This window comes from Lissotriton vulgaris, chromosome 12 (assembly GCF_964263255.1).
Source record: "Lissotriton vulgaris chromosome 12, aLisVul1.2, whole genome shotgun sequence".
NCBI classification, from domain to species: domain Eukaryota; kingdom Metazoa; phylum Chordata; class Amphibia; order Caudata; family Salamandridae; genus Lissotriton; species Lissotriton vulgaris.
In genome coordinates, this window is record NC_141700.1 from 56,834,736 (window position 1) to 56,859,446 (window position 24,711).

General features: G+C 48.0%; 1 protein-coding gene across 2 annotated transcripts in view; it reads right to left on the bottom strand.

The window, feature by feature from the left end:
* The window catches only part of HDGFL2 (HDGF like 2), a 113,437-nt gene that overhangs the window by 55,531 nt on the left and 33,195 nt on the right, over nucleotides 1-24,711 (bottom strand). Inside the window, exon 8 of one of the 2 annotated variants that reach the window (XM_086947065.1) lies at nucleotides 17,095-18,281. The exons of the other annotated variant lie outside the window; for it this stretch is intronic. Within the exon in view, the coding sequence (XP_086803191.1) occupies nucleotides 17,413-18,281 (869 nt within the window). The 3' untranslated portion in view covers nucleotides 17,095-17,412. Of the gene's footprint in view, nucleotides 1-17,094; nucleotides 18,282-24,711 lie in introns of those variants that run through there. 2 annotated transcript variants of the gene reach the window in all.

A 24,711-nucleotide genomic window follows, 5' to 3' on the forward strand; every position in this document is an offset into this window, starting at 1 on the left:
GCCTTAAGAAGGCTGAAAGGTAGCCCTTGATAGTGCCCAGAGCAGAGCCATGCTGGGCAAGAGAAATAAGGAAGAGGAGAACCTCAGAAAGAGGGGCATTGAGAGGAGCCACAGCCTTTGCGGTGCACCATGCCACAAATCTGTTCCACCTGCAGGCGTATACCGACTTTGTGGAGGGACGCCTGTCTGCCAGAATGACATTACAGACTTCAGGAGGCAAGTCAAATGGCCTCAACTGTCGCCACTCCATCTCCAAGCATGGAGGTGGAGACTGGACAGGTTCGGGTGGAGGACCGTCCCCTGCTGCTGCGACAGAAGGTCCTACTGAAGAAGCAGACGAATCGGGGGGGATCGACTGACATACTGAGTAGCTCGGGATACCAGTACCTTCGCGCCCAGTCCGGAGCCACAAGGATGACTTGGGCCCGGTCGCGCTTGATTTTCTTCAGCACTCTGGGCAGAAGTGGTGTAGGCGGAAAGGCGTACAACAGATCGCAACTCCACTCGCGACGAAAAGCGTCCCCGAGTGAGTGCCGTCTTGGAAATTCCAACGCGCAGGACTGATGACAATGCGCATTCTCTTTGGTGGTGAATAGATATACCCAAGGCTCTCCCCACTGCAGAAAGAGGCCTTGCGCCACGTCAGAGTTCAGACGCCATTCGTGATCCATCATGCACCGTTCGGCTGAGCTCGTCTGCCCTGGCGTTCTGAGAACCTGCCAGGTGTTGAACCACCAGGGTCACGCCCTGATGTACCAGCCACTGCCAGAGGCACGGAGCCTCCTGGCAGAGGGTCCATGACCCCACCCCGCCCTGTTTGTTGCAGTACCACATGGCGGTGGTGTTGTCCGTGAACACCTGCACTACACTCACCGGACAGAGGGGAGGAATGCCTTCAGTGCTAGACTAATCGCCCGCAGCTCCAGAAGGTTGATATGGAGCTGGGACTCCGCCGGAGACCAGAGGCCTCTAATCTCCGCCTCTCCCATGTGGCCTCCCCAGCCCTGGAGGGACGCGTCCGTCACAACTACGTGCTCCGGCTTGGGAAGGGAGAGGGATCTGCTGCTGACCCAATCGCGGTCTGTCAACCACCACTGCAGTTGTCTCGCAGTGCCCTCCGAGATTATGACATGGTCGGACAGGTTGCCCCGATGCTGGGCCCACTGAAACTTCAGGTCCCACTGCAGAGCCCGCATCCGCCACCTGGCGTGATGCACCAGAAGGATGAAGGAGCCCATAAGCCCCAGAAGCCGCAGCGTCAACCTGACCGAGACCCGCGATAAAGGCTGAAAGAGTGGAATCCGAGCCTGAATATCCTGGACCCGCTGTTCGGGAGGATAAACCCGAAACTGCGCCGAGTCGAGAACCGCTCCGATGAAGAGGAGCTTCTGAGAGGGGCACAGGTGTTACTTCTGCACATTGATGGAAAACCCCAGCTGGTGCAGGGGGTCTGCTGTAGTCTGGAGGTGGGAGACGACTATCTGGGGCGAGCCCACCTTCAACAACCAGTCGTCGAGGTAGGGGGAAGACTGAAACCCCTGACCTGCGCAGATGAGCTGCGACCACGGCCATCACTTTCGTGAACACCCATGTGGCGCTGGTAAGGCCGAAGGGGAGCACCGTAAACTGAAAGTGCTCGTGGCCTACCGTGAACCGCAGGTAGCGCCGGCAGGACGGGGATGTGGAAATTAGCGTCCTGCAAGTCCAACCAGACCCCCCAGGACATAGCGGCACAAATCAGGAAATTTAGCGGCACAAATCTGGGAATTTAGCGGCATTTTATTTTGGGTTTTTTTGACAACAAACACAGATATCTTACTGTTTGAGTTATTTTACAACATGGAGCTATGTACATTTTGTTTATTTACAATTCAGCCCATTTGTTTTGGTTAAAAGGCATGTTAATCTTGGGCATGTACGTTCAGTTCTTCTGAGCACTCCAAATCTAGACCAGTATTGTGCTGCTGGTTATAATGTAAAAACAATAATGCCCGGATCGATTGCTCTGAAAAGGACCGTCATCTGGATGAGAGAATAATATATTATGTGATGAAGCCTGTGCAAATCACCCAGTGATGAAATAAATAGTGCGACAAAAGTGCAGTTAATGGCCCCCACAGTACATGCACACAATAAATTAGGCCACCAGGCCCGCAGCGTGCCCCTGTGTGCAGCAGGCCCCCACACTACATGCACACTCAAATAATTAGGGCCCGGGGCCCGCCGCGTGCTCCATGTGCGGCGGGCTCCCACAGCAAAACATTAAAAAAAACAAAAAGATTTATGGCCCCCGGGGCCCACCGCGTGCCCAGTTTGTGGGGGGCCCCCACTGGAATACACGAAAAAAGATTTACGGCCCCGGGGCCCGCCGCGTGCCCAGTGTGCGGCGGGCCCCCACAGAAAAACACTTAACCCCTTCCATGCTGGTGACGAACCCCAGCCGTCATGCACTACGATGCTCGTGTGCTGATGACGGCTGGGGTTCGTCATGGCCCGCCCGTGTTCGTCCGGCGGCCGCACACGGGGAAAATCGCGGCCGCACGGAAGGGGTTAAAATAATAATTGAGGCCCCGGGGCCCGCCGCGTGCCCCATGTGTGGCGGGCACCCACAGCAAAACATTAAAAATAATAATTAGGGCCCCGGGGCCCGCCGCGTGCCCCATGTGTGGCGGGCACCCACAGCAAAACATTAAAAATAATAATTAGGGCCCCGGGGCCCGCCGCGTGCCCCATGTGCGGCGGGCCCCCACAGCAAAACATTACAAAAAAAGATTTACGGCCCCCGGGGCCCCGAAGCGTGCCCAGTGTGCGGCGGGCCCCCACAGGAATATAGAAAAAAAAGATTTGCGGGCCCCAACAGCGTGAAGGAAGGACCTGTTGCCGGCTGTCTCCTGCTTGCCGGTGCCGCTCCCTCCCCTGGTCTCCGAGTCGTCGAGCTTCCGTGTTCCTTCCCGGGCTGGGCTGAGGGCTGGAGAAGAGGTGTTAGTCGTGTCCGCTGGCTTCTCTCTCCCCCTGGCTGGTCCCCTTGGTCTTCTTGCTGGGTGTCCGCTGCCGCTTCTCTTATCCTGTTCTCCTGCTGCTGTTCTCTTCCCGCGAAATCCTGGAATGGCTGACCGTGAATGGGCACTAAAGCGGCAAAACGGCGGATTTCGCGGACGTTTGGGCAAATATCGCGGGATTTGCGGCGTTTGGCCAATTTCGCGATTTTTTTGCAAATTGCGATATCCTGGAGGGTCTGTCCAACGCTACCATCCAGTCTCCTGGGTCCAGGGCAGCTAAGACCTGAGTCAATGTCAGCATTTTGAACTTCTCCTTCCGGAGGAAGCCGTTGACGTTCCGTAGGTCCAAGATAGGGCACAGGCCCCCTTTGCCCTTCTTGGGTACCAGAAAGTAATGAGAGTAACAACCACACACTACTTCTGGCCCAGGAACGCGCTCGATGGCCCCCTTGGCCAATAGGGCCGTAACTTCCTCTTGCAGAAGTTGCAAATGATCCCCCGACATGCGGTGGTACTGCGGTGGCATGGCTGGAGGGTCATCTCGAAGGGGAGAGAGTAGCCCCTTCGGACGATTTGCAGCACCCACATGTCCGACGTGACAGTGCGCCAGTGTAAGTGGTGATGGCGAACCCTGCCCCCCACTGGCGTCACATGGGCCTGAAAGCACAGACTAGGAGGGTTTTGAGGCGGATGCTGCAGGGGAAGGTGTGGACTGGCCTCGCCGTTGTCCATGGCCGCCACCGCGCTGTGTATTAGTCTGCGGCGCGTGGCTGGCAGCATGTGTGGGAACGCCCCTTCCTTGGCCACGAAAGGAGTGTAAGGCACCCGTTTGCTGGCGTGGGGCCGAGAGGCCTAAGGACTTGGCCGTAGCCCTGGAGTCCTTAAAACGCTCAAGCGCATGGTCTGCCTTGTCGTCAAAGAGGCGACGGCCATCAAAGTACATGTCCAGAAGGGTAGCCTGGACATCAGCCATAAGTTGGCGGTCCTCAACCAGGCGTGGCGTAGAACTGCCACCGTCGTTGCCATCGCTCTGCCCAGTGAGTCCGTGGTATCCAGCCCACACCGGATGGAATAACGTGCTGCATCTCGACCCTCCGCAAGGGCTTGGGCGAGTTTAGCCCGGGCCTCCTCCGGACATGGTGGCAGCACGTCCGCGACCGTGTCCCCCAGAGTGTGGGTGTAGCGGCCCAAGAGGCATGCGGTATTGACTGACCGCAGTCCCAAACTCAGGGACAAGAACACCTTCTTACCGAATTGTTTGTACCTCTTGGATTCCCGATCGGGGGGAGCTGTCGTGAATGCGGTCTGGGAAGTAGAGGCCTGGATAACCAGGCTCTCGGGGGTGGGGTGGGTGGACAAGAAGCAAGGGCCGCCCGGAGCCGGGCGGTAGCGTATGGCCAGGTTCCTGTCCACAGGCTGACCTGTAGTGGGCCTGGACCAAGTGCCCAAAAGAACGTCACACAAGGCCTCATTAAACGGCAGCAGAGGCTCAGCCGAGCATGCCTGCGGTTTAAGGACCTCTGAGGTTAGTCCTCACGACCGCGACTGGGAGCTCCAGGCTCAAGGCCTTGGCCGCCCGCGTCAACACTACACTGTAGGCAGCCCCCTCCTCCGTAGCCACGGTTGGAGTGGAGACAAAACTAGTGTCTGGCTAAGTGTCCAGTCCACTGGCATCCCCAAGCTCACATGTCCACTCCTGTGCCAGAGGGTCCACAGACCCCTCCCAATCCCCCTCGTTACCCATCACCTGAAATTCAGGGTCAAAGGATGGGGCCCGTTCGTGGAAATAATCTCCAAACGACGTCAGCGCCGGAACCGAATCGAGAGCAGGCTTGGGGACGGCGTCGCCCGTAGGTGGCGCTGGGGGTGACACTCTAGGGGCCGGCGTCGGTGAGGTCGTGAGGTCGACCGGAGACGACCCGGATCCGGATCCAGTGGGGGCCTGCGGCGCCGGGACCGAAGTCGCCGGCAGCGTCACGGCCGAAGCACCCGGCGGCGTTGGAGCCGAAGCACCCGACCCGCTAAGCCCCCCAGACTGGACCGCTGGGCCCGAAGGCGCCACGGAGCCCGGCGGGGGAGGGAAGGACCTCATGGCCATGAGGTACCGCTCTACCTCCTCAGGCGTTGCATCGTGCCCAGGGACCGGAAGGTGTGGGGCAGGATGCGGCGCCCGCGACTCAGTCGGAGCCGCGTGGGTGGTGTCACCCAAAGCCCCGGCCGCGTCGCTAGAGGGGTGGGTCGGAAAAGTGATGACGCCTCTGACCTCTCATGCCTTTTACCTGAGGATTTTGATCCTGAAGACCAATGCCGACTCTCTGAGCTATGAGGGCTCCGACCCTGCGACCGGTCCCTCGACCTCCTGTGGGACCGGGAACTTTAACAGCGCGGGCCGACTGTCGGATCTCGAGTTGCTTGCGGGACCGCTCCCACCTAGCCTTAGACGTCAGGGCCCGGCAGTCGGAGCAGGTACGGTCGTCGTGGTCGAGGCCTAAACAATGAAGACACCAGCGGAGGGGGTCGGTAACTGACATCATTTGGTTACACTTGAAGCAGGGTTTGAACCCGGGCATCCCTACCGGCACCGTAGGAGTCGAACGACTCGAGAAAAAACAAATCAAAAGATCAAAAAAGTTTAGTCAAAAAGTGACTAAGGGGTAGAGCTTCTCCGGATCTGCGCTAGCTGACGCGGAAAAAAGAAGAACTGATGTCAGCGCAAGAGGGCGGCGTCCAAGTACTCCAGCGACGTCATTCCGGCGCTAACGACGCAGACGCCGGACGCAGAGCCGCGGATGACGCCTACCGACGCGCAGGGGTATTGCTACGCAAAAGTTTCCGGATCCAGTCTGAAGCCTGGGGATATTCTAAGGTAAGGAATCTATCACCAACGTGTCTCTTTCAGATACTGAATTTAGGGGCGTTACAGGTAGGGCAAGGACAGGGACCAATAGGTCCCTGTCCTGGGGTGGGTACACCCCCTAGACTGCTCCTCTCCTGTGGGAGGGGGGCAAGAGCCTAGCTGTGAATGGGCAGGGCTCCCCATCTTTAAGATGGCCGGAGCCCGGGGTAGTGCTTCACCTCGTCTCCCCCACCTGAGGGGTGGGGTTGACACAGGCTGGCACACCCCCTTCCTGACGTAGTTTTTCCCGCCAGTCTTCCCGCCAGAGTGGGGGTCAGGACTGGTGGGGGCCAGTTGCTGGGTACAGCAAATGGTCTGGAGAAGCTCACAGAAGCGGCATTCCTTTGAAGCTTCCCCCTGCCCATCCTGGGGGAGGAGACCTAGCACCTCGCCCAGGATGTGCCTTGTTGCAGGCCCAGGAGAGCGGGGGCTCTACACCCAGGGGTCTAGCAACATGTCTGCTGTGTGGCAGACTCTGCAGCCACTCAGCCCAGACGTGGACTGTAGGTTAGGTTTCAGGGGGCATCTCTAAGGTGCCCTCTGTAGTGCATTTTACATTAAATTCCACACTGGCATCAGTGTGGGTTTAATGTGCTGAGGAGTTTGATATCAAACTTGTCAGTGTTCAGTGTAGCCATTATGGTGCTGTGGAGTTCGTAATGACAACCTCCCAGCACCATATACTCTTCATGGCATCTCTGTACTTACAGTGCCCAGGAATGGCCCTGGGTACTGTAGGGGCACAGAGATCATGCACCTGTGCCCACACCACTGGCATAGGGCACCCAGCTAGAGGGGTAGCTGACGTATGCCAGGGCAGTGGGGTTGTGGGCATGGCACACAGGGATGTGTACCATGTCGACTCTTTGTTTAGTTCTGCACCTAGACAATCATCCTGCAAAGGCAGTGTGTGGGTGTCAAGGTACGGGGCCCCTAAGGGTGGCACATTAAGTCCTGCAGCCCTTAGGGGTCTTCTCTGGTCACAATGCCCTGGGTACCTAGGGTACCATTTACTAGGGGCTGATATGTGGCCAGAGATGCCAATTGGGTTTAGGCTTTAGTATAGTTTTTAGGGAAGGAACACAGGCCCTGGGTACCTGTCAGGGACCCAGGGCACACCTAAGAAAGGTGCATCCGGTATCAGGCAAAAAGTGGGGGGGTACTGCAACAGAAACTCACTTTATCACAGTGGCATAATATTTTCTCCTAATTTTGTAAAAGTTAAATAATGGTAAAAAAAAAACACGATATATTGCGCTTTTCATTCTATTATAATACACATATTTAGTGTGAAACACTACAAGTGTAACCCACATTTCATGTGAGGTCTAACAAGTGGATGGCAGTCAACAATATCAAACTAAATGCTACCCCAACTGAATGTGAGGAGCAGTATCGCAACAGACAAGCCCTCTCTCTCAGTTGGTCAATGGATCTAATCCCTTTGGCTTCTACACTAATCTCCTATTCATGAACACTCACATTAATGACACCATAAACTCTGCCTGAGGTGCTCCACTCTCCTTTCAAATCCTTAGGGCAAGCCTTACGGCATATTCCATTTCATTGGTCCAAGATATTACCATACTCAGACATGACTGTGGAAATGCCTTATTGATCACTTCAGCCACCTCTAAAAGTGTACTCTTCTTCAACTCGACTGGTTTCAGACTCCAAGAAATATGACCAGACTTCCTAAACTCTTAAGCAACAAGAACCAATTTCAAACTTGCTAATCTAATCCTTAAAGAACTTTAACTTCCACAAAATACATCTGTGTTTCCTAAAGTTATCTGGCACAGCGAAGACTCTTAGAAATGAAACAATTTTCCTGAAAGCTAAAACGTTAAACTCTCCAAAAGTGTGTAAAAAGCTAAAAAAGCCCTCACTTTCTCCTCTTTCTTCAGGTCAATGATCTTCTTGACTAACTCAAATCACAGTAATCAATTAAATGTGTGTGTCACTTACCTTTGTCCACTTTTATTTTGACTGTAAAGACTGTTTTTGGAAGTAACTGTATACTTTATCTTTTTTATCTCTGTTCTATGTAACCACTCTTTAAGAGTCTCCTTATCTTAGTGTTTTCTATTCTGTACCCTGTAGCCCAAGTTAACAAGAGCTGCACTATGTGAACTATATAAATAAAAATAGATTCACGCAAGATGCAGGTATTAAGAGAAAACATTTTTCTCATCATTGTTTTTGCTACAATAAATCCAGTATATGAAACTAACAATACGTTTTTGGAGCCAATTCATCAAAGCAACTTCAGGCGATTGAGAACACATACTGCCCAAGGAATATCTGTAAAGTGGAGTGTATAATATTACAAAATGAAGAGGCTTGGGTGAAAAGGGAACAACTTTTTGTTGATTCTGCAATCAGATTATAGTAAACTGTATTCCACTCCATAAATTAGCTGGATAACCAGTTGAAATTTGTTGACTAGTCTCCATAGAAAGTACCCCACGAAAGTGTACTTTTATCCTGCCACAGGTAGGACAATAGAATACCAGCCTCTTGGGTCTCAATGAGATCAATCCAATAGGAAACGCTACATGGTCCCATTTTTCTACAAATATTTCAGATTAGCTAAGGTTCACACAGAAAAATGTACAGTCTAGACCGTAACACACCACCACGAATAATCACATCACTTGAACAAACTAAAGTATCACAATGGTTTGATGTTTCTGGAGTTCCTTAAGCGGTTCCCCGCCGAACAACCTGTAAACTCACTGGATTCATTGTATGAATCAGACAATAGTCCACAGCACAGCCTGGGCTCTAATTGCAGGAGGCATGCCTAAAACACGCCCCTAAATGGGCACCCACCCCACAGTCTAATATGCATCTTCACACTACGATAAGGAGCTGCCAATGTATAGCAACTGAAGGAAATTCAAGGTACAGGAGTCTTTAACCTGCAATCTTGATGGGAAGGCAACCTAGCTGTAATCCATATATAAAAATCCACATTAATTCATAACTGACCAATAGGCCAAAAAGCAAGACACAGCTGCTTTAAGGCTGAACACCACATGGAGAGAGGTTAGCCCGGAAACCTTGGAGCACCGCTAGCCAGAAACACTTTGGCAAGTACTGCGGACACAAAGGATGACGGGCGCCATTAAAACATTCCAGAATTGACCTTCCACAAGATTTAAATTAGCTTTTTATTAGCTTTAAGAGCGAAGATGCAGCCAAGATTGTGGGAGTCATCCGATACCATCAGAGAAAGATTACATCTTAAATCGCGATTGTGCCCCTGAACCTTTAGAAATTTGCTCATAGGCCACTGTCCAAACGGATAGACTGCTTGAGAAACAGAATTGGTTGATGTTTCCAAATGGTTTTGCCGTTACAATCCTTGCCCTTATTAGCACATAACTATTTTTCACCGTTAATTAATTCATTCAAAGAGGATTTAGTGGCGATTGCGGATTGGATGGCCCGGAACTGCTTACAGCTTAACGCTAGTAAGTCAGAGACTCTAGTGTTAGGAAAGAACAGTGATCTGTGGGCGGAGCAGTGGTGGCCAGATGAGCTCAAACTAGCCCTGGTACCCAAGGAGGCAGGAAAGAACCTGGGAGTGAGGATTGATAGTCGATTATCATTTGACACACAATCTAAATCAGTCGCAGGGACGTGCTTTGGACTACTGCGAGGATTAAAACCTCTACTGGGCTTCTTTGATGGATTATGGAAAGAGTCTATTCCTGGGAGCCAACAAATCCAGTGCTCAACGGCTGCAAACAGTTCAAAATGCAGCTGCCCGCACTCTGCTGGCATTGCCAAAATTCTGTCCAGTGTCTAAGTTTTTACCTAAGCTACATTGGTTGCCAGTAGAGGAAAGAATTCAGTTCAAAACGTTGTGTGTGGCCCATAAAATAATTAACCAACAAGCACCTCTGGTTGGCCTGCTAACGGCGTATACACCAAGGCGCGTTCTGCGCTCAATGGATCAAAAGCTTGTTTGTACTCCCCGCTTTTTAAGATCTAGAGCGGGTGGGCGCTCGAAGTCCTGCCAGCTAGATTATGGAATTCGCTCCCAGTTTCCATCAGAGGAATTCAGAATCATCGAATGTTTCGTAAAGCGATAAGACGTGGCTTTTCCCGGCATAATGCCTTCCTTTATTTACAGCATCGAGTAATCAGTACTTGTATGCGCTGGGACGCCCCGTTGCTGGGGCAGCCATGCGCAATATAAATTCTGGAATTAAATTAAATGAATTAATAGGGTGGACCCACATACCGCCAACACCTCTGGTAGGAGAAAGAAGCATTGGCAAAGCCAACAGGTCACGCCTTTGTGACCTTATAATTATTTAGCCATGAAGCACATTATCCCCTGAACATTCCTGAACATGCTTGTGACGTCTGTTGGAGTAAGGTGTTGAGGTATAGTGTCTGCAAGCTAAGTGGATGTGTGTATGATCTATGTGCTACAATATGTTATGCATTGCTTTCTATACAGATTTCACGTGTGCTAGTGTATGAATGACTTGCAGATGCATATTACGTATGTAGGTGTAGGATTCAGTAAGAGGTGCAGGGAGTGTGTGTCCCAGTGTGCTATGGAAGGTGTTTCAGATGTGTCAGTAAGAGGGTTCAAGAGAACAATGGGGCTCTTGTCTTGATTTCAGAAGCTACTTTCTTAGATATCGGATTTGGGTGTTACACAAATGTGTTTGTATTTATTTTGTTGACAAATAACATATTAGTGCTACTCCGGAAAACTAATTTGTAGAGCTCCTTTGCGATCATTACAGACATCTAACACATGGATACATTTTCAAAAGTAATGGGGACAGCAGGCATATAATGTGCTTATCCTTTTGCAAGCAGTGAAGCCTGAGGAATTCACACATGCCTACTTTATTGCCGCCATCACTCTTATCAGCCTGGTCAGTGCCCACATGCAACAGCCAGACGTTTAGGCTCATGTTTCAGGGAAGTTCTTGCAGCTGAAAATAGGGAAAAAAAATCTAACATTTAATGGAAATGACTCTTGTGAAACATCCAAGGAAAGGGATACATCAATAAAGCCTGTTAGAGAGCTTTATCTAGTGACCAGACTGGACTTGCATTTATTTTATTGTGAATCTAAAAAGCCAAACACGTTTACATGCCGAACATGTTGTTGAGAACCTGTGTGGCATACATACTCCAAAAAGCAAATTCCAGGCCCCAGAGGCAATGGTGGTCGCTTTGAGGGCATTTACTGTGCAGACCAATGAACAAGCGCTGGAAAGTAAAGACAAGATTTACTGGCTTGTTTTATTTTGCGTTCCTACTGCCTATGAAGTGTTTTTTTTGTTTGTTTGTTTTTTTTTTACACACTCTTCCGGTCAATCCGCATTCCGGGGCCATGATAAAGTGCGTGCATTTTCTGTGAAAAAGTGGCGCCCCCTTTAAACCTTCTGCTCTGTGCTGTGGACGAAGTGGAGGGTTAGATGTGCTGAGCAGAGAGTGCAATGAGAACATGGCAAAGTACATGCCTCTATGCTCAAAGAGGAGAGGGAAACAACAGTTACAACGCAACTGTTACAACGGACTACTTTTACAACGCAACTACTACAACGCAGGATCCTTTACAACGAATGCCTTTACAACGCATGACATTACATAGCAGATGCTATTACAATGCATGCCATTACAACGTAAGTATAGGTAAGTTTATCTTTTTTAAAACATTTATTTAATTTGGGGTTTGGGGTACAGGAGTATTTTAATGGTTCAGGGCTAGGTTTGGGTTATGGGGTACAGGGGTATTTTTAGGTTTCAGGGCTAGTTTTGGGTTTTGGGGTACAGGGGTATTTTTAGGTTTCAGGGCTAGTTTTGGGTTTTGGGGTACAGGGGAATTTTTAGGTTTCAGGACTAGGTTTGGGTTTTGGGGTATTATTAGGTTTCAGGGCTAGGTTTGGGTTTTGGGGTACAGGGGTATTTTTAGGGTTCAGGGCTAGGTTTGGGTTTTGGGGTACAGGGGTATTTTTAGGGTTCAGGGCTTGGTTTGGGTTTTGGGGTACAGGGGTAGCTTTAGTGATTAGGGATAGGTTTGGGGTACAGGGGTATTTTAAGGGTTCAGTTTTTTAAAAAATTACTTTAAATAAATTAAATTGAGTTTGAGTTTGAAAGTTCTTGTAGAGCGCACGTTTACCAGCGGCTTCTTGGCGCTATAGCTAACGGGGACTGAGGTTAGAGGTAGGGAGGTCAGAAAGAACATTTAATCAAAGGATTTTGTAAATAGATGGGTTTTAAGGCATTTGCGGAATTGTGAGTAGAGGGGGATGGAGCGGAGTTCAAGGGGAAGGGAATTCCAGAGGGTAGGGGCAAGGAAAGCAAATTTAGAAACACCCCATTTCTTTCTCCGGAAGCGTGGGATGGTAAGAAGGGACTGAGAGGAGGAACGTAGAGCCCTAGTAGGGACATAAGAGACAATCTCAGAAGAGATGAAGGCTGGTGCCGAACTCGTTCGGGCCAGGAAGGTAATGGATGCGAGCTTGAATTGAATTCTATCTCGCACGGGGAGCCAGTGAAGTGATTTCAGGAGAGGGGTAGAGTGGTGGAATTTAGGGAGATTGAAGGCCAGGCGGGCCGCCTGGTTCTGTATTTGTTGAAGGCGACGCAGGCTGTATGCAGGAATACCGGCATACAGGGCGTTCCCGTAGTCCAGGCGGGACACCACCATGGCCAGGATGATGAGTTTGAGGGCAGAGAAAGTGAAGAAGCGGGACACCCTGCGTATAGTACGCAGTGAAAGAAAGGAAGAAGATACCACAGAGCTAACCTGGGAGTGAAGGGTGAGTTGAGAGTTAAGTTTTATGCCTAAAGTTTTAACTGAGGAAGAGGGAACAGGAGAAGGACCAAGAGAGGGGGGCCAAAAAAGAGGGGACCAGGGGCTGGATGAACCACCGTCAATACCAGTTTGGTTTTATCAGGGCTGAGTTTAAGGTGGTTGTGGTTCATCCAGTCCCCGATATGAAGCATGACAGTTTGGAAGTTAAGTACAGCAGAAGGAGAGGAGAGATTAAAGACCAGCTGGAGGTCATCCGCATAATTAAATACGGTGACCTCCATCTGTTGAAGAGAGAAAATCAGAGGGGCAATATACAGATTAAACAAGAGGGGAGAGAGAGAGGAACCTTGGGGGACCCCGCACTGAACTTTTCGGATGTCCGCTGTGTAGTCACCCAGGCGGACAGCCTGGGTGCGGTCGCTCAGGAAGGAGGACAACCAGACCAGGGCACTCCCCCCGATCCCCGCCGCCGCGATACGGGAAAGTAAGATGTTATGATCCACCGTATCGAAGGCGGCTGAGAGATCTAGGAGCACAAGAGCCTGGTACTGATTGGTGTCCATACCCTCCCTGAGGGTGTCAAGGACCGACATAACAACGGACTCCGTAGAGTGTGCGGGGCGGAAACCGGCTTGACGGGGGGCAAGGGCTCCGTGCTTCTCCACAAAGGAGCTCAGAGCGCAGGTGACATGGCGCTCGAGCACCTTAGCCAGAAATGGCAGAAGGGAAATGGGGCGGAAATTGGCCGGGACAGAAGGATCTGCCCCCGGTTTCTTCAGAATGGGCACAATGACCGCGGATTTCATGGAGTTGGGGACTATGCCTTGAGAGAGGGAACTGTTGAAAAGGTGAAGGGGAGGGTCTGGGCAAGAGACAAAGACGTGACGGAGGACGTGGGCAGGACAGGGATCGAGCGGAGAGCCAGATTTGATCAACGGCACCACAGAGGTCAGACTTTCCCGAGTGATAGGGGGAAAGGAGGTCAGTGCGCCTTTGGGGGAAGGACATTGAGGATCAACAAAAGATGGGGAAGGAGGGGGGATGTTGGCCTTAATGGTGGTAATTTTGTGGCTAAAATAATTATTAAGAGAGAGACAAAGAGCTTCGGATGGAGCTGGTTTAAGAGTAGTTCTGTCCGAGAACGCCAGGTTGTGGACGATGGTAAATATCTCTTTGGACTGGTTTTCTGCTGCTAAGATTTTGGAGGAGAAATAAGATGTTTTGGCCTCCAAGATGGCTTTTTTGTACTGGCTCAGGATGTTAGTATATTCCAGTTTCAAAATGGGGCAATAGTTTCTCCTCCAAGCCCGCTCCGCGCGACGGACTGTTAGTTTGGTGGTTTTAAGTTCATTATTAAACCACCGATTGGCGTCTTTGTCGCGTTTGGAGGTAATGCGTTTGAGCGGGGCAACGGAGTCGCAGCTGTGAGAGAGCCATTGATTTATGGCTTCAACCTGGGAAGCGGTGGTAAGGCCCTGAAGAGAGGGAAGAGAGTTAGTCAGGAGGGAGGAAAGATTTTCAAGATTGACACGGCTCCATGATCGGACCCAGGTGTTTTTGGGTCGAAGGGGCTTAGCTGGGGGGAGAATGGGAAGGAGAAAGGAAATCAAGTGATGGTCAGACCAGGGGCAAGGGGAAATAGAAAGTGATTCCACAGGGCAGTTCAGGGACCAGATCTGGTCAAGCCGATGACCTTTAGTGTGAGTGGGGGACTGAACATGGGATGTAAAGTTGAGGGAGTTTAATTAAATATATATTACTTACAATTTTTTAAAAAATGATATACTTACCTATACTTACGTTGTAATGGCATGCGGTGTAATAGCATCTGCTATGTAATGACATGCGTTGTAAAGGCATTCGTTGTAAAGGATCCTGCGTTGTAATGGTATGCGATGTAAAAGTTTGCGTTTTAACGTCATACATCCAGAGGAGAGGGTGTTTCCAAGTGGCCAGAGAGACCGGGACTGGCTAGAAAATCCCGTAATTAACGCAAGCCCGCTCCATTTGCTCACCCCTGGGGTAAATTAGAAATGCAAGTCTCGGAGCACAGGCTGCAGGAGGGGGAGGAGGCTTCTGTCTGCGAGGGAGCCCGATGCACACTTGCAAGCACGGTCAGTGACTCACTCTGCAGCCGCCCTCAGGAAACAACAAGTACAAACTTGCACACACTGTAACCCGCGAGTTAACAAGTAGGAGGGGTGGGGGGAGTGCAGCCGAGAGCACACACAGCGTTTCCCTTGCGGGAGCGAGCAGGGGCACCATCTGTTTGAAAGTTAATTACAAGCAGATGTCGCCAAAGCTCAAGGGAATCGCCAAACGTGCACACGCTGCGATTGAAAGCAATGCAAAGCGTGCACGTTTTCGGCAGAAAAAGCTAATCGATTCCTAAAGGTCTCCTCCTACGCAGCACATGCACGCTGCATAGGCGAGACGTAAAAAGGTATAGCTCGGACTGAGTGAGCAGCAGTCCTGGCCTGGCTCCATGTAGCGCTAACAACTTATATGCCAGAGATGGAAGAGAAAAATCTTTTTCATCACACATCGAAAGCCAGTTCTTACCCCTACCAGGTTTTATATGTATTCCTGTGTATTTGGAAACATATTAATTGGTATAACGGGCAGTGAAAGGTCTAAAGAAATTTATAGCAGTTCACATCAAAAGTCAGCATGGAACAGGCAGTCACCTCCGTGGACGTGAATCTGAAGGACTCACCAGGGCCTTTACTTCTTCCAAAGATCACCAGAAATATGAAGGCCTAAGCAAGACTAGGGGCTACATACAGGGTTTCCATTTGCTACTACCCTGAATTTATTCTCAATAGACTTTGCAGCTAACAGAAGAGATGTGCTTATAAATAATGGATGTCTTCTAGTCCTTCAGGAATGAATGACAGACTCACCACTGGTCTTTAAGTGCGAGGACACAAAGTTCAGCGTTTAGTATTTTCAAATCCATGTTTATGTAACCTCTGGGCCAAGCATAGTGGGGTTCACAGATGGCATAACTCTGAAAGTAGTTGAAGGACAAAAACCTGAGTTATAAAAAATTAGTTTATGTAATTTAAAAGATTGAGAGCGGCCGACCTAGGCAAAACAAGGTCTTGCCTAGGACTGCTTGGAAATCTGACTGAGGTGAAAATCCTCCTCCACCCCATAAGGAACAAGGGACTGGGTCCTCTTGAATCACCCTAGATTAGAGGACAGGAGTGTAAGCTGGTGTGCTGGAGAAGACGCCACAATCAGTGATGATAGCATCTACACATGCGTCATTCATGAATCCAACAGTGGTAAATACTTTAAAGAGGCACAGATTTAAGGCCATGTTCAGATTCAAAGAGAGTTCATGAGAAATAGGATACATCAAGATTCAGGAAAGAGATTACAATCTGGGCTCCGATTATGAACTCCATGGCTGAATAGGCTTCCAGAGCACAGAACAGCATTTCAACAAGCCGATAAAGAATATTGGTAGCTAATGAGGACCTGGTAGGCTACTTAACATCTCTGTGCTGTGCATCAAGTGCAAACACGATACACATTTGGCCAGCTCTCGACTCTGAAACCAGGCGGATAGAAATTTTTACTCACAGCAGATACATCATTTGGTTGCAGGAGACAAATGGTTTCCTTTTTTCTATTTTAATCTAGTCCCTCAGAGGACACAAGTCCCCAAATCTGCGGGAAAGGTACAGTTTTGCGCAGAAGCTGAGAAAGCGTCACTATAGGAGGAAGAAAGGATATACATTCCTTCACTGGCTTATAAACTTCGTGAAGGCACACACGAGTATCTGGGATTTGTATTGGTGAAGGTAAGGCTGGTTATCAGCCAACTCGTTTGGTGGCAGCACCAGCGGAATATAGTCCTTCACGCAGAGCTCAATAGGTGTAATACCATAGGCTCATTAACAGCAGGATGACTAACTCCTCGAAGCAGGAAGCAGTGGGATCAAGCACCTTGGAGTCACATTGGTGCTTTACGAAGACCAAACCTGTTGATTGCTTACAGTGTTGGGACGGCTCAGCATTTTAGAGCTATTATCAATGCCAGGTCAGAACAACTTGTCAGAAAACTTTAACAGTAAACTTAAGAGAAGCGTTTGCTCATTATAGTGTCGAGCATAAAACTCCACATACTGTGACCTGGCCCCTTATGGGGGGAAAAAACGTATGTTTATACTTTTAGGCTTGAATGCAATGTTCTGGGTATTCTTATTAATGTTAAATCACTTGCAGAAACACCAACAAAAATCACACACAAAACACAAATACGCTCTAGACAAAAAAACAATAAAAAAGACCAGTCTACAAATAATCAAGTAGTATCTGTAATACTCAAAATAACTAAAGTAGTAAACGTAACAGGTGCATCACTGCAGAGAGGACACTGCAAAATCTACGAATTTTAACAATATTTATTTTTAAAAAAGTGAAAAGTCAGCGGTAAACAAGACTTAAAGTTTCAGCTTCACATTACAGTCTTTAAAAATGCAGATAGTACCGATCTCACACTGAGCCCGGGCTATTTCTGAGATAAAGTAAATGTCTCTTTCGGTTTCCAGGATCATACTTTTTAAAGAGGGTGCAGCGTAAGCACCAGGACCCACAACATAAGAAATCAGTAAAAGGAAAAGTGTCCTTTCGGGTCCTGTGAGCTATTCGAGGTGTGTCATGACAGGCCAATCTTCAACCTCCAAAGGCTCTTCTTCCTCATTTCCTCACACTCTTCCTTCCTCTGTGCTCCCACGACCTCCTTCCAGCTCTTCCCATGGCAGACAGCCACCTCCATCTTCATACCCCTCATCGCTCTCTTCCTCACCATCCTCCTCTTCCTCTTGCTCCCCTAGTGCTAGAGCCCCACTGTGATCTACCAGCATCTCCATTTCTGACTTTACTTTTTCCTCCCCTTCATCCTCAGGCCCCCTGTTGTGGTGGGCCTCCAGCTCTTTAGTCTCTTCCCTTTTCTTTTCCTGTACCCTCTCTTTCTTGGTGGGTTGCCTGGCAGGTAAGCGTCCACCCCGGTAGGCTGCCAGCGCAGCATCATACTTTTTCTTAAGTGCAGCTGCCTTAATAATGAAGGGCATTTGCTGCTCAGGGGTCTGCTCCCACCACTGCTGGCCCAGCATCTTGGAGATCTGGGAGAAGGTCAGGCCAGGGCTTTCTGCACGTATCTGGGGTCTGTGCTTAGAGGCAAACAGAAAGAATGCAGTCGGTGGCTTTTTGGGTGCATATGGGTCCCTGCGGCGACGTCTGCCCCGGCGCACTAAGGGCTGCTCAGCATTCTTCCCAATCCCACAACGCCGCTTGGCTCCATGCGACAAGTGTTCGAAAAGGGCTCTCTCACGGGGTGAGGTGCTTCGCCAGCGCACCGTGCAGGCCTTTGACAGCGCCTCCACATTTACAGAGGCTCCTGGATGCCGGCGCCGAATCTCCACCTGGCAGGCCTGTACGAAGAAGGCAAATGCGGACATGTGACTCTGGGGCTTGTATGATTCGATAATTGGAGCTGTAGAGCTGCCACGGTTTCTGTGAACTCTTGATTCAAAGAGAGTCTTCAAACGATATGGGTTTGACTGTAGGGGCCGACCTAAAAAAGAAGCATAAACATTACAAGTATGTATCAGGTGACTGCGGCCCAGGCACAGCAAGCAGTGCCTGAGGGGTCAGATGCTAGGATCTGAACCCCACAGGACCGACTGTCTTTTAACCCGGACTTCTGCAGCATATGCAGTACAAGTTACTCACCCTAGTATCTCCTGTATTCCCAAGTCCTTGCACCATACTTGTGGAGCGTCCTTGCCACTTTAAAGACAGTACCAGAGCACGTTAACAACACTAAAAAAGGAGGTCCAAGCACAAGTGTGGCTACATGGATGCAGAGTTTCTAGCCCCCTTAAACACTCACACCCCCTCTGCCTTTACTACACCTCTGTTCGTTTTCATGAATAATGAATGCAAGTTAACACAACAAAGAGAAAATGGACAAGCCTCAATATTGAAGGGGCTGAATGACAAAGAGTACATGGATTACTATGGTAAGTGGTGTACTCCAAATGGCATTCTAGCCCTTTTCATTTATTCTGCTGTTATGATATCCAAGCACATCTGTTCTTTGGTGATACAGCTGAAACATCCATCAAAGGCCTGGCCAAGTGTTTTCCTGGGCCTGCTTGGAGGAAACTGGGTATCAACTCTGGAGCTTAAAAAAAGCTTTTCGAAACATCATGGCACAACGGTTTCTGGCGGACACTTGGAAGATGGGTTTCTATTGGAGTTGGTTGGCTGACTCAAGAGGGACAGAGTTGAAGGGTCCTCTCTCAACATTTCATAAGCTTCATTATTGTGGTCCTGACCCGGTCACGTTTGGGTACTTGAAATAGTCGTTTCCTTTGTCCTAACCAAGCAGAAGAAATTTCCAGAGATGGCAGGAATGTCTAAAACAAAGTTGGCATTGAGGGGGTAAGAGACAATCCACCAAACCAGGGAGTACTTAGAAGCATATTTTCTGGGCTACCATCACCATATCCAATTAAAAGTGTATCTTTAAAAACAGAACAATTTGATCTAGAAAGGGCTGTCAGGAGTAGCAACTCTAAAGAAGGGTGCCTACAAAACACCTCCGGCTATATCCAGGAGGGTTACTATGCGCATGTGGAACGGCCATGGAAAGAACGAGAAACCTGGTGAAGGGCATTGCGCGTATGCCCCAACATTAAGGGCTGGAGCACTTTGGAACCATGAGGCAGAGCGGTTTTGTCAAAAACAGATAAAGGGTGGGAAACGCCTCAATCTTTGGCAGGGCTACCATGACCTGGCATACCGAAAGCCCAGGTCCAATCAGTGAGTTCACATACAAGTTTCAGGTAATGCATAGACTTCACCTAAAGGTTGACCAGATCAGGCTGCAGTTTTCACAGGGAAATCTGTGCATCTTCCAGTGTGAATTTAACAGTAAGACCTCCACTACACAGATCAGCCATTTTTGTAATGCATAATTGATAAATGGTACTTTATAGATGGTGTGTTGATGGCACAGAGGCAGTCGCTCTTCTGCAGTCATGCAAGCTAAGTCACAGCGCAGCCACCTTTAATTTTGCACTGCACTCCTGTCACAACAGTATGAAGACTATAGAGGTTGAGATAGACGGTATCTAAAAGAAATTTAGAGTAAAAACTGCATCTTTGAGAAATGGACAAGTTTTATAGTAACTAAAGAATGAAACATGGTCTTATACTCTAGAATGTGTAGCTATTCCCTTATGTTGAGGGAAAGAACTGTTGGGTTAGTGATGGGAAATTTACATTTTTGCATTCGCTATCAAGGAGAACCCTGGGTAACTGGTAACTATGTTGTGCCCATTCAATTTCCTGGCTTCATGAGCAGCTCTCCATGTGAACGTATGCAGCTCAACTTTGGATTACTGAAGAAGTTAAAAAGATTCCTACTCAAAGAGGTGTCCCAATTTCTTAGTCAAATGAAAGCGATGGGTGTTCTGCAATTCAAAATAAATGCAGAACAACAAATCTGTCTTCCCCGCAACATTGATTGAGAATATTGAAAGCAAATAAAACAAGGATGCTAGCCTTTCTCAGTCATTTACTTATTTATTTACTGGTGATATCTTAGGCACCACTGGCAACCCACAGCAGAGTACCACAACAAATCACAGGGTTGCTGGTGTGTAAGAGGCAAACTTAAGGAAACAGGAGATCAGGCTAGCGCATTGTATTTAGAGTTCTACTTTTCATGCACTCAGAATTGTTGTTCGTAGTTTAGCTGGTATTTGTGGGTTGACATAAGAAATCAAAATAATTCTTCTGAAGTCGAAATTCTGATATGAACGAAGAAGAGAATGGCATTTAGTTTAACGAGTGAACCTGGATTGTGTTAAGCAGATAAACACATTTCTCAGGAGGTGATTTCAGATACATTCACATTGCCCCAAAAGGTTGGTTCTTTCAGCTCAGTCAGTACCACATTAAAAGGTCCGACATCCAGAGTACCGGTCCAACCGCCAGATTACAATGCTGGTGGTCGGAGTGATTTGGGCAGGGGAGAAAAGATTGCTGCCTCCGACAGGTTCAAGGAGCCAGTTGGGTAGCGGTCCGACCGTGATCCCTGCAATGGGGGCCGTGCCTGCGGAGGCACCGCAGTAGGAATTACGATATCCATGTCCCTATGCATTTACATGGTGGACCAACCACCATGTAATGGCAGACAAAGGGACTTTGGTGGCCCCTAGCAGGGCCCTGTACACTGTGGGCCTCCGCTATGGGGCCCAGGGGGGAAGGGCATGTGGTGCCCCTCCACACAGCCAAGCACCACATGGTGCCTGGTGCATGAATGTTCAACAGCATTGCTTTTCCATTGTGGCTGGTGTTGCAGCCCTTTTCCGGGCCGCAGCACAAGTCACAATGGAAAAAGGAAAGTTTACGACTGCCTGCACGCAAGTTGTATCACAATTGGGCTGTTGGGACCGCCGACTCCTTGGATGCAAAACGATGGTGGTCGAATGTTCGCCGGACCGCCATCATCATGAGGCCTTAAGTTACCAAACTGCTACCCAGCCCAATGTCAGGAGGGACCTCTTCTAAATATTAATTAGCCAATGAAGTAGAGTTCCTTTTTGCCAACATTTATTAGACCATCAAGCATGCCTCAATAAACAAGAGCACAATGTGTGATCCCAGATGCAGTGTATATATATATATATACACATATATACATATACACATACACACACAGATAATGTACTGAGTATGATACCTTTACATTTTGTAGTATTCACCAGCTACTTGGCCGAGTGGAACTTTATACCAACGAGTACTGGCCAAGATCTGCAGTATGGTGTGTTTTTTTAAAAGGGTTTCAACCCACAATCAGCTATCCACTGGGAGATGTGGTTTGAAATATGAAGGTTTGCGATAAATCAGTGCTCCAAAAAGGCAGTGCACTGTGGGACAGATATTGTGATATTGATCTTGCCCTTTTCTACCTTAGCCCATGTGAGATACATCATGGGTGGCAGATTCTAGGATATTGCTGCGGTGGGGAGTGCTATGAGAACATTCATTATATAATGGCCTGTTGAATGATGTTCAGCGAATAATATATACAACATATGTGAGATGTTGTAAGTTAGACGATTAGATATCAGGTAACATTTTGGTGGTGCAAGCTGTGGGATGAACTATTGGTGTGGAGTTCAAAGAAGCAATGGGAAGGAGTTGCACTGTGAGGCGGTTCATGTCATGGATGACATTTTTTACGAATTCTGTGCAGTCATATGTGGAGTGTTGAAAGACAGTAGATTCAGATTTTTCCAAAAACTAATTTTAGCGCAGACGCAACTTTGAGATAGTACAATCAACATGTAATACCTAGCCCAGCTTTTTGCCCACAGCACTTGGTTTTAGCAGGTGGTCAAGCGGCAGTACATTTCCAATGCAAACACTTGATGATAGTCCAGACAGTAGAATTACGTTTTGGGGTGAACAGAGCCAAATCTTGAGCAATGCTGAAGCTCCATCATGCACATGATCTTAGGTCATTTCAGTGATGGCGGTCCAGCATACCCAGTGACCAATTATTCACCTCCTTCAGTTACAAAAGGTCTTTTAATCTTTCTATCACACATGGCTGAAATATTGCTAACTAGCTATTTTAATTGCTCTATTGGTATAGATCCAGACCATGAGTGATACCGAGAGATCTCATCTAGTTTTCAAACAGACATTATGTTCCCTCACCACCCACGTCCCTAAAGTACAGGCTCTCTAAGTCAGCCTCATCCTGGTTTATTACAATTTCATTGGTTAGTTTAAGCCATTTCTCACTCCCCACATCGAGTTCCTGTTCTGCCTACAGCCTTTCCCAACCAAACCAACTCAATATATTTTAAGGCCAGTTAACTCCAGTTTCTGCACATGCCGGCCCTGCAAAAACTTAAGAAGTGCTTCTACTGTTTTCCAGTTTGTCGTCTCAGTTGTTCACCTCACTTCTCATAAAACACCTCAAAACCCACTGTTTCTGCTCATCTCACAGCCGCTCTCTTCTTTCCCCCCCCTCCCATTTTTTGTTCTCCGTTTTCACCACCTACTCACACTTTTTTCTAGGACTACTTTTTCAAGATTTTCCAACCCATACCCAAGCTTTCATTCTACTCCTCGTTCACTCTCCTTACCTCATCTTATCGAATTGAATATATGCAGAATGTAGGACATTTGCTTCATGCCCAATTCAAATAGCTTGCATAATTCCATCAACTGGAACTTGGTCTGAAATATTGCATACATTTGAACAGTCACTGAAAATTAACAAAAAGGACCTAGCTCTAGCCAAAACCCTTAGAACAGCGTAATGCCAACTATACACCATGCTAAAATTTTGATTCATCAAGACCCGTATTTCCATCTTCACACTAAATGCACTGCTGCTCCTAACCAGCTCATGTGAATCTTAAATTCAATGCTAGCAGTGTCACTAGACGTTTTAATTAAATAAAATATTGCGAAGCATTATTTATAGTAAAACAAAATGTTTAAAAAACCTCAGCATAAGACAGCAATTAAAAAACAAGCCTAGGGTTATTGTCTACATCAATTAAGAACCATGTTTATAGTGGGCTGCAGATGACTATTTTAAAAATAATATGATAGCTAATAAACACACCAGTTCACCAGCGAGTCACTTGATGGAAAATAAACAACAGCCCATAGGCCCTGCCAGGATGAAGAACATCTACACAAATGTTGTGTATATATATATTATATATGTATATATGTGCCAGGGCCAAACGTATTTCACTGGAGCAAACACTGGCCAGTGCTCCTGCCACTTCTGCCGACTGGTGGTGTAAGCATTACCTACTAACCATCGTACTGAAACAAATGTGATGTGTTGGACTATTGCAGATCACTCCAAGCTGGAACTGCAAGATGTATTATTTTTTAAATACATTGCATTGCTTTACTCTTGCTATGTGCTAATAAAAATAAGCAGAGTGCTCCTCCCTTTGGTGTACTCTCATAAACAAGGGTCGGCGTTTAAAAACAAGAGCCAGGGCCAAGCAGCGATAAAAATTAAGCATGGTCATGGAGTCAACTGCCTTGGTTATGAAACGCAGTGAAGCAGTCATCAATACGCAAGATCACTCACTAAATTCAAAGCCCACATTAGAAAATATGCTGCAGCGATTTTATTACAGAATGCATTTGACTGCATGACTAAAATCAAATGATCTCAAATTTAGACGTCCAAAGGAAAGAGTACAACTCCAATATATGAGGAGAAAATATGACTGAGAACCAATATGTAAAAAGGTCTTATATCTTTAAAGTAAATGAGGCAAAACTGGCACTCATGAACAGGCAAAAATAACACAGGAGAATCCTGCCAACCGAAAAAACATGCAGGATTAATACTAAAGCAGCTGTAGAGAAAACATAAAAGAGGTTTGTGCTTTTTCGTGAGTGACCTCAGGTGGAACTACTGTCGGTTTTCGGTTGGGAAAACCTCTTACCAATACCAACTCAGGTGTCAGATAGTTGAGCATGTCTGGAGGCCGAGCACAGAGTTCTTTTAACTGTTCATTTTAAAGGGTCTCTCTTAGAAAAACATTAACATGCATAATAGGTCCCTGTGAAGCTGTTTGAACACTGAGTACATGAGTGGCGAAGGTCTACGCTATAAATACCAGTAGCAAAACTGGGATTTTTTACTTTCTTATACCCAAATGATTCTTGCAGGTCTACTTTATGAGAAACACAAGAGTGCGTTTTTTTTTTTTAGAAAACTCAAATTAGATTCCACAGTAGACGTTTTATGTGGAAGCAGTTACATCTTCATGGCGTCACATTCGGTTCCTGTGCAATTCCAATGGTGACTTCACGGGTTCTGGGACGCATTATCCAGGAAAGCGAGGAACAAGCAACTGCTCCCCACACCACGCGTCTCCATGTACAAATTGCGACTAATCACGGGAATAAGCGGTGGCAATTTTGGTGAGAGATAGTGA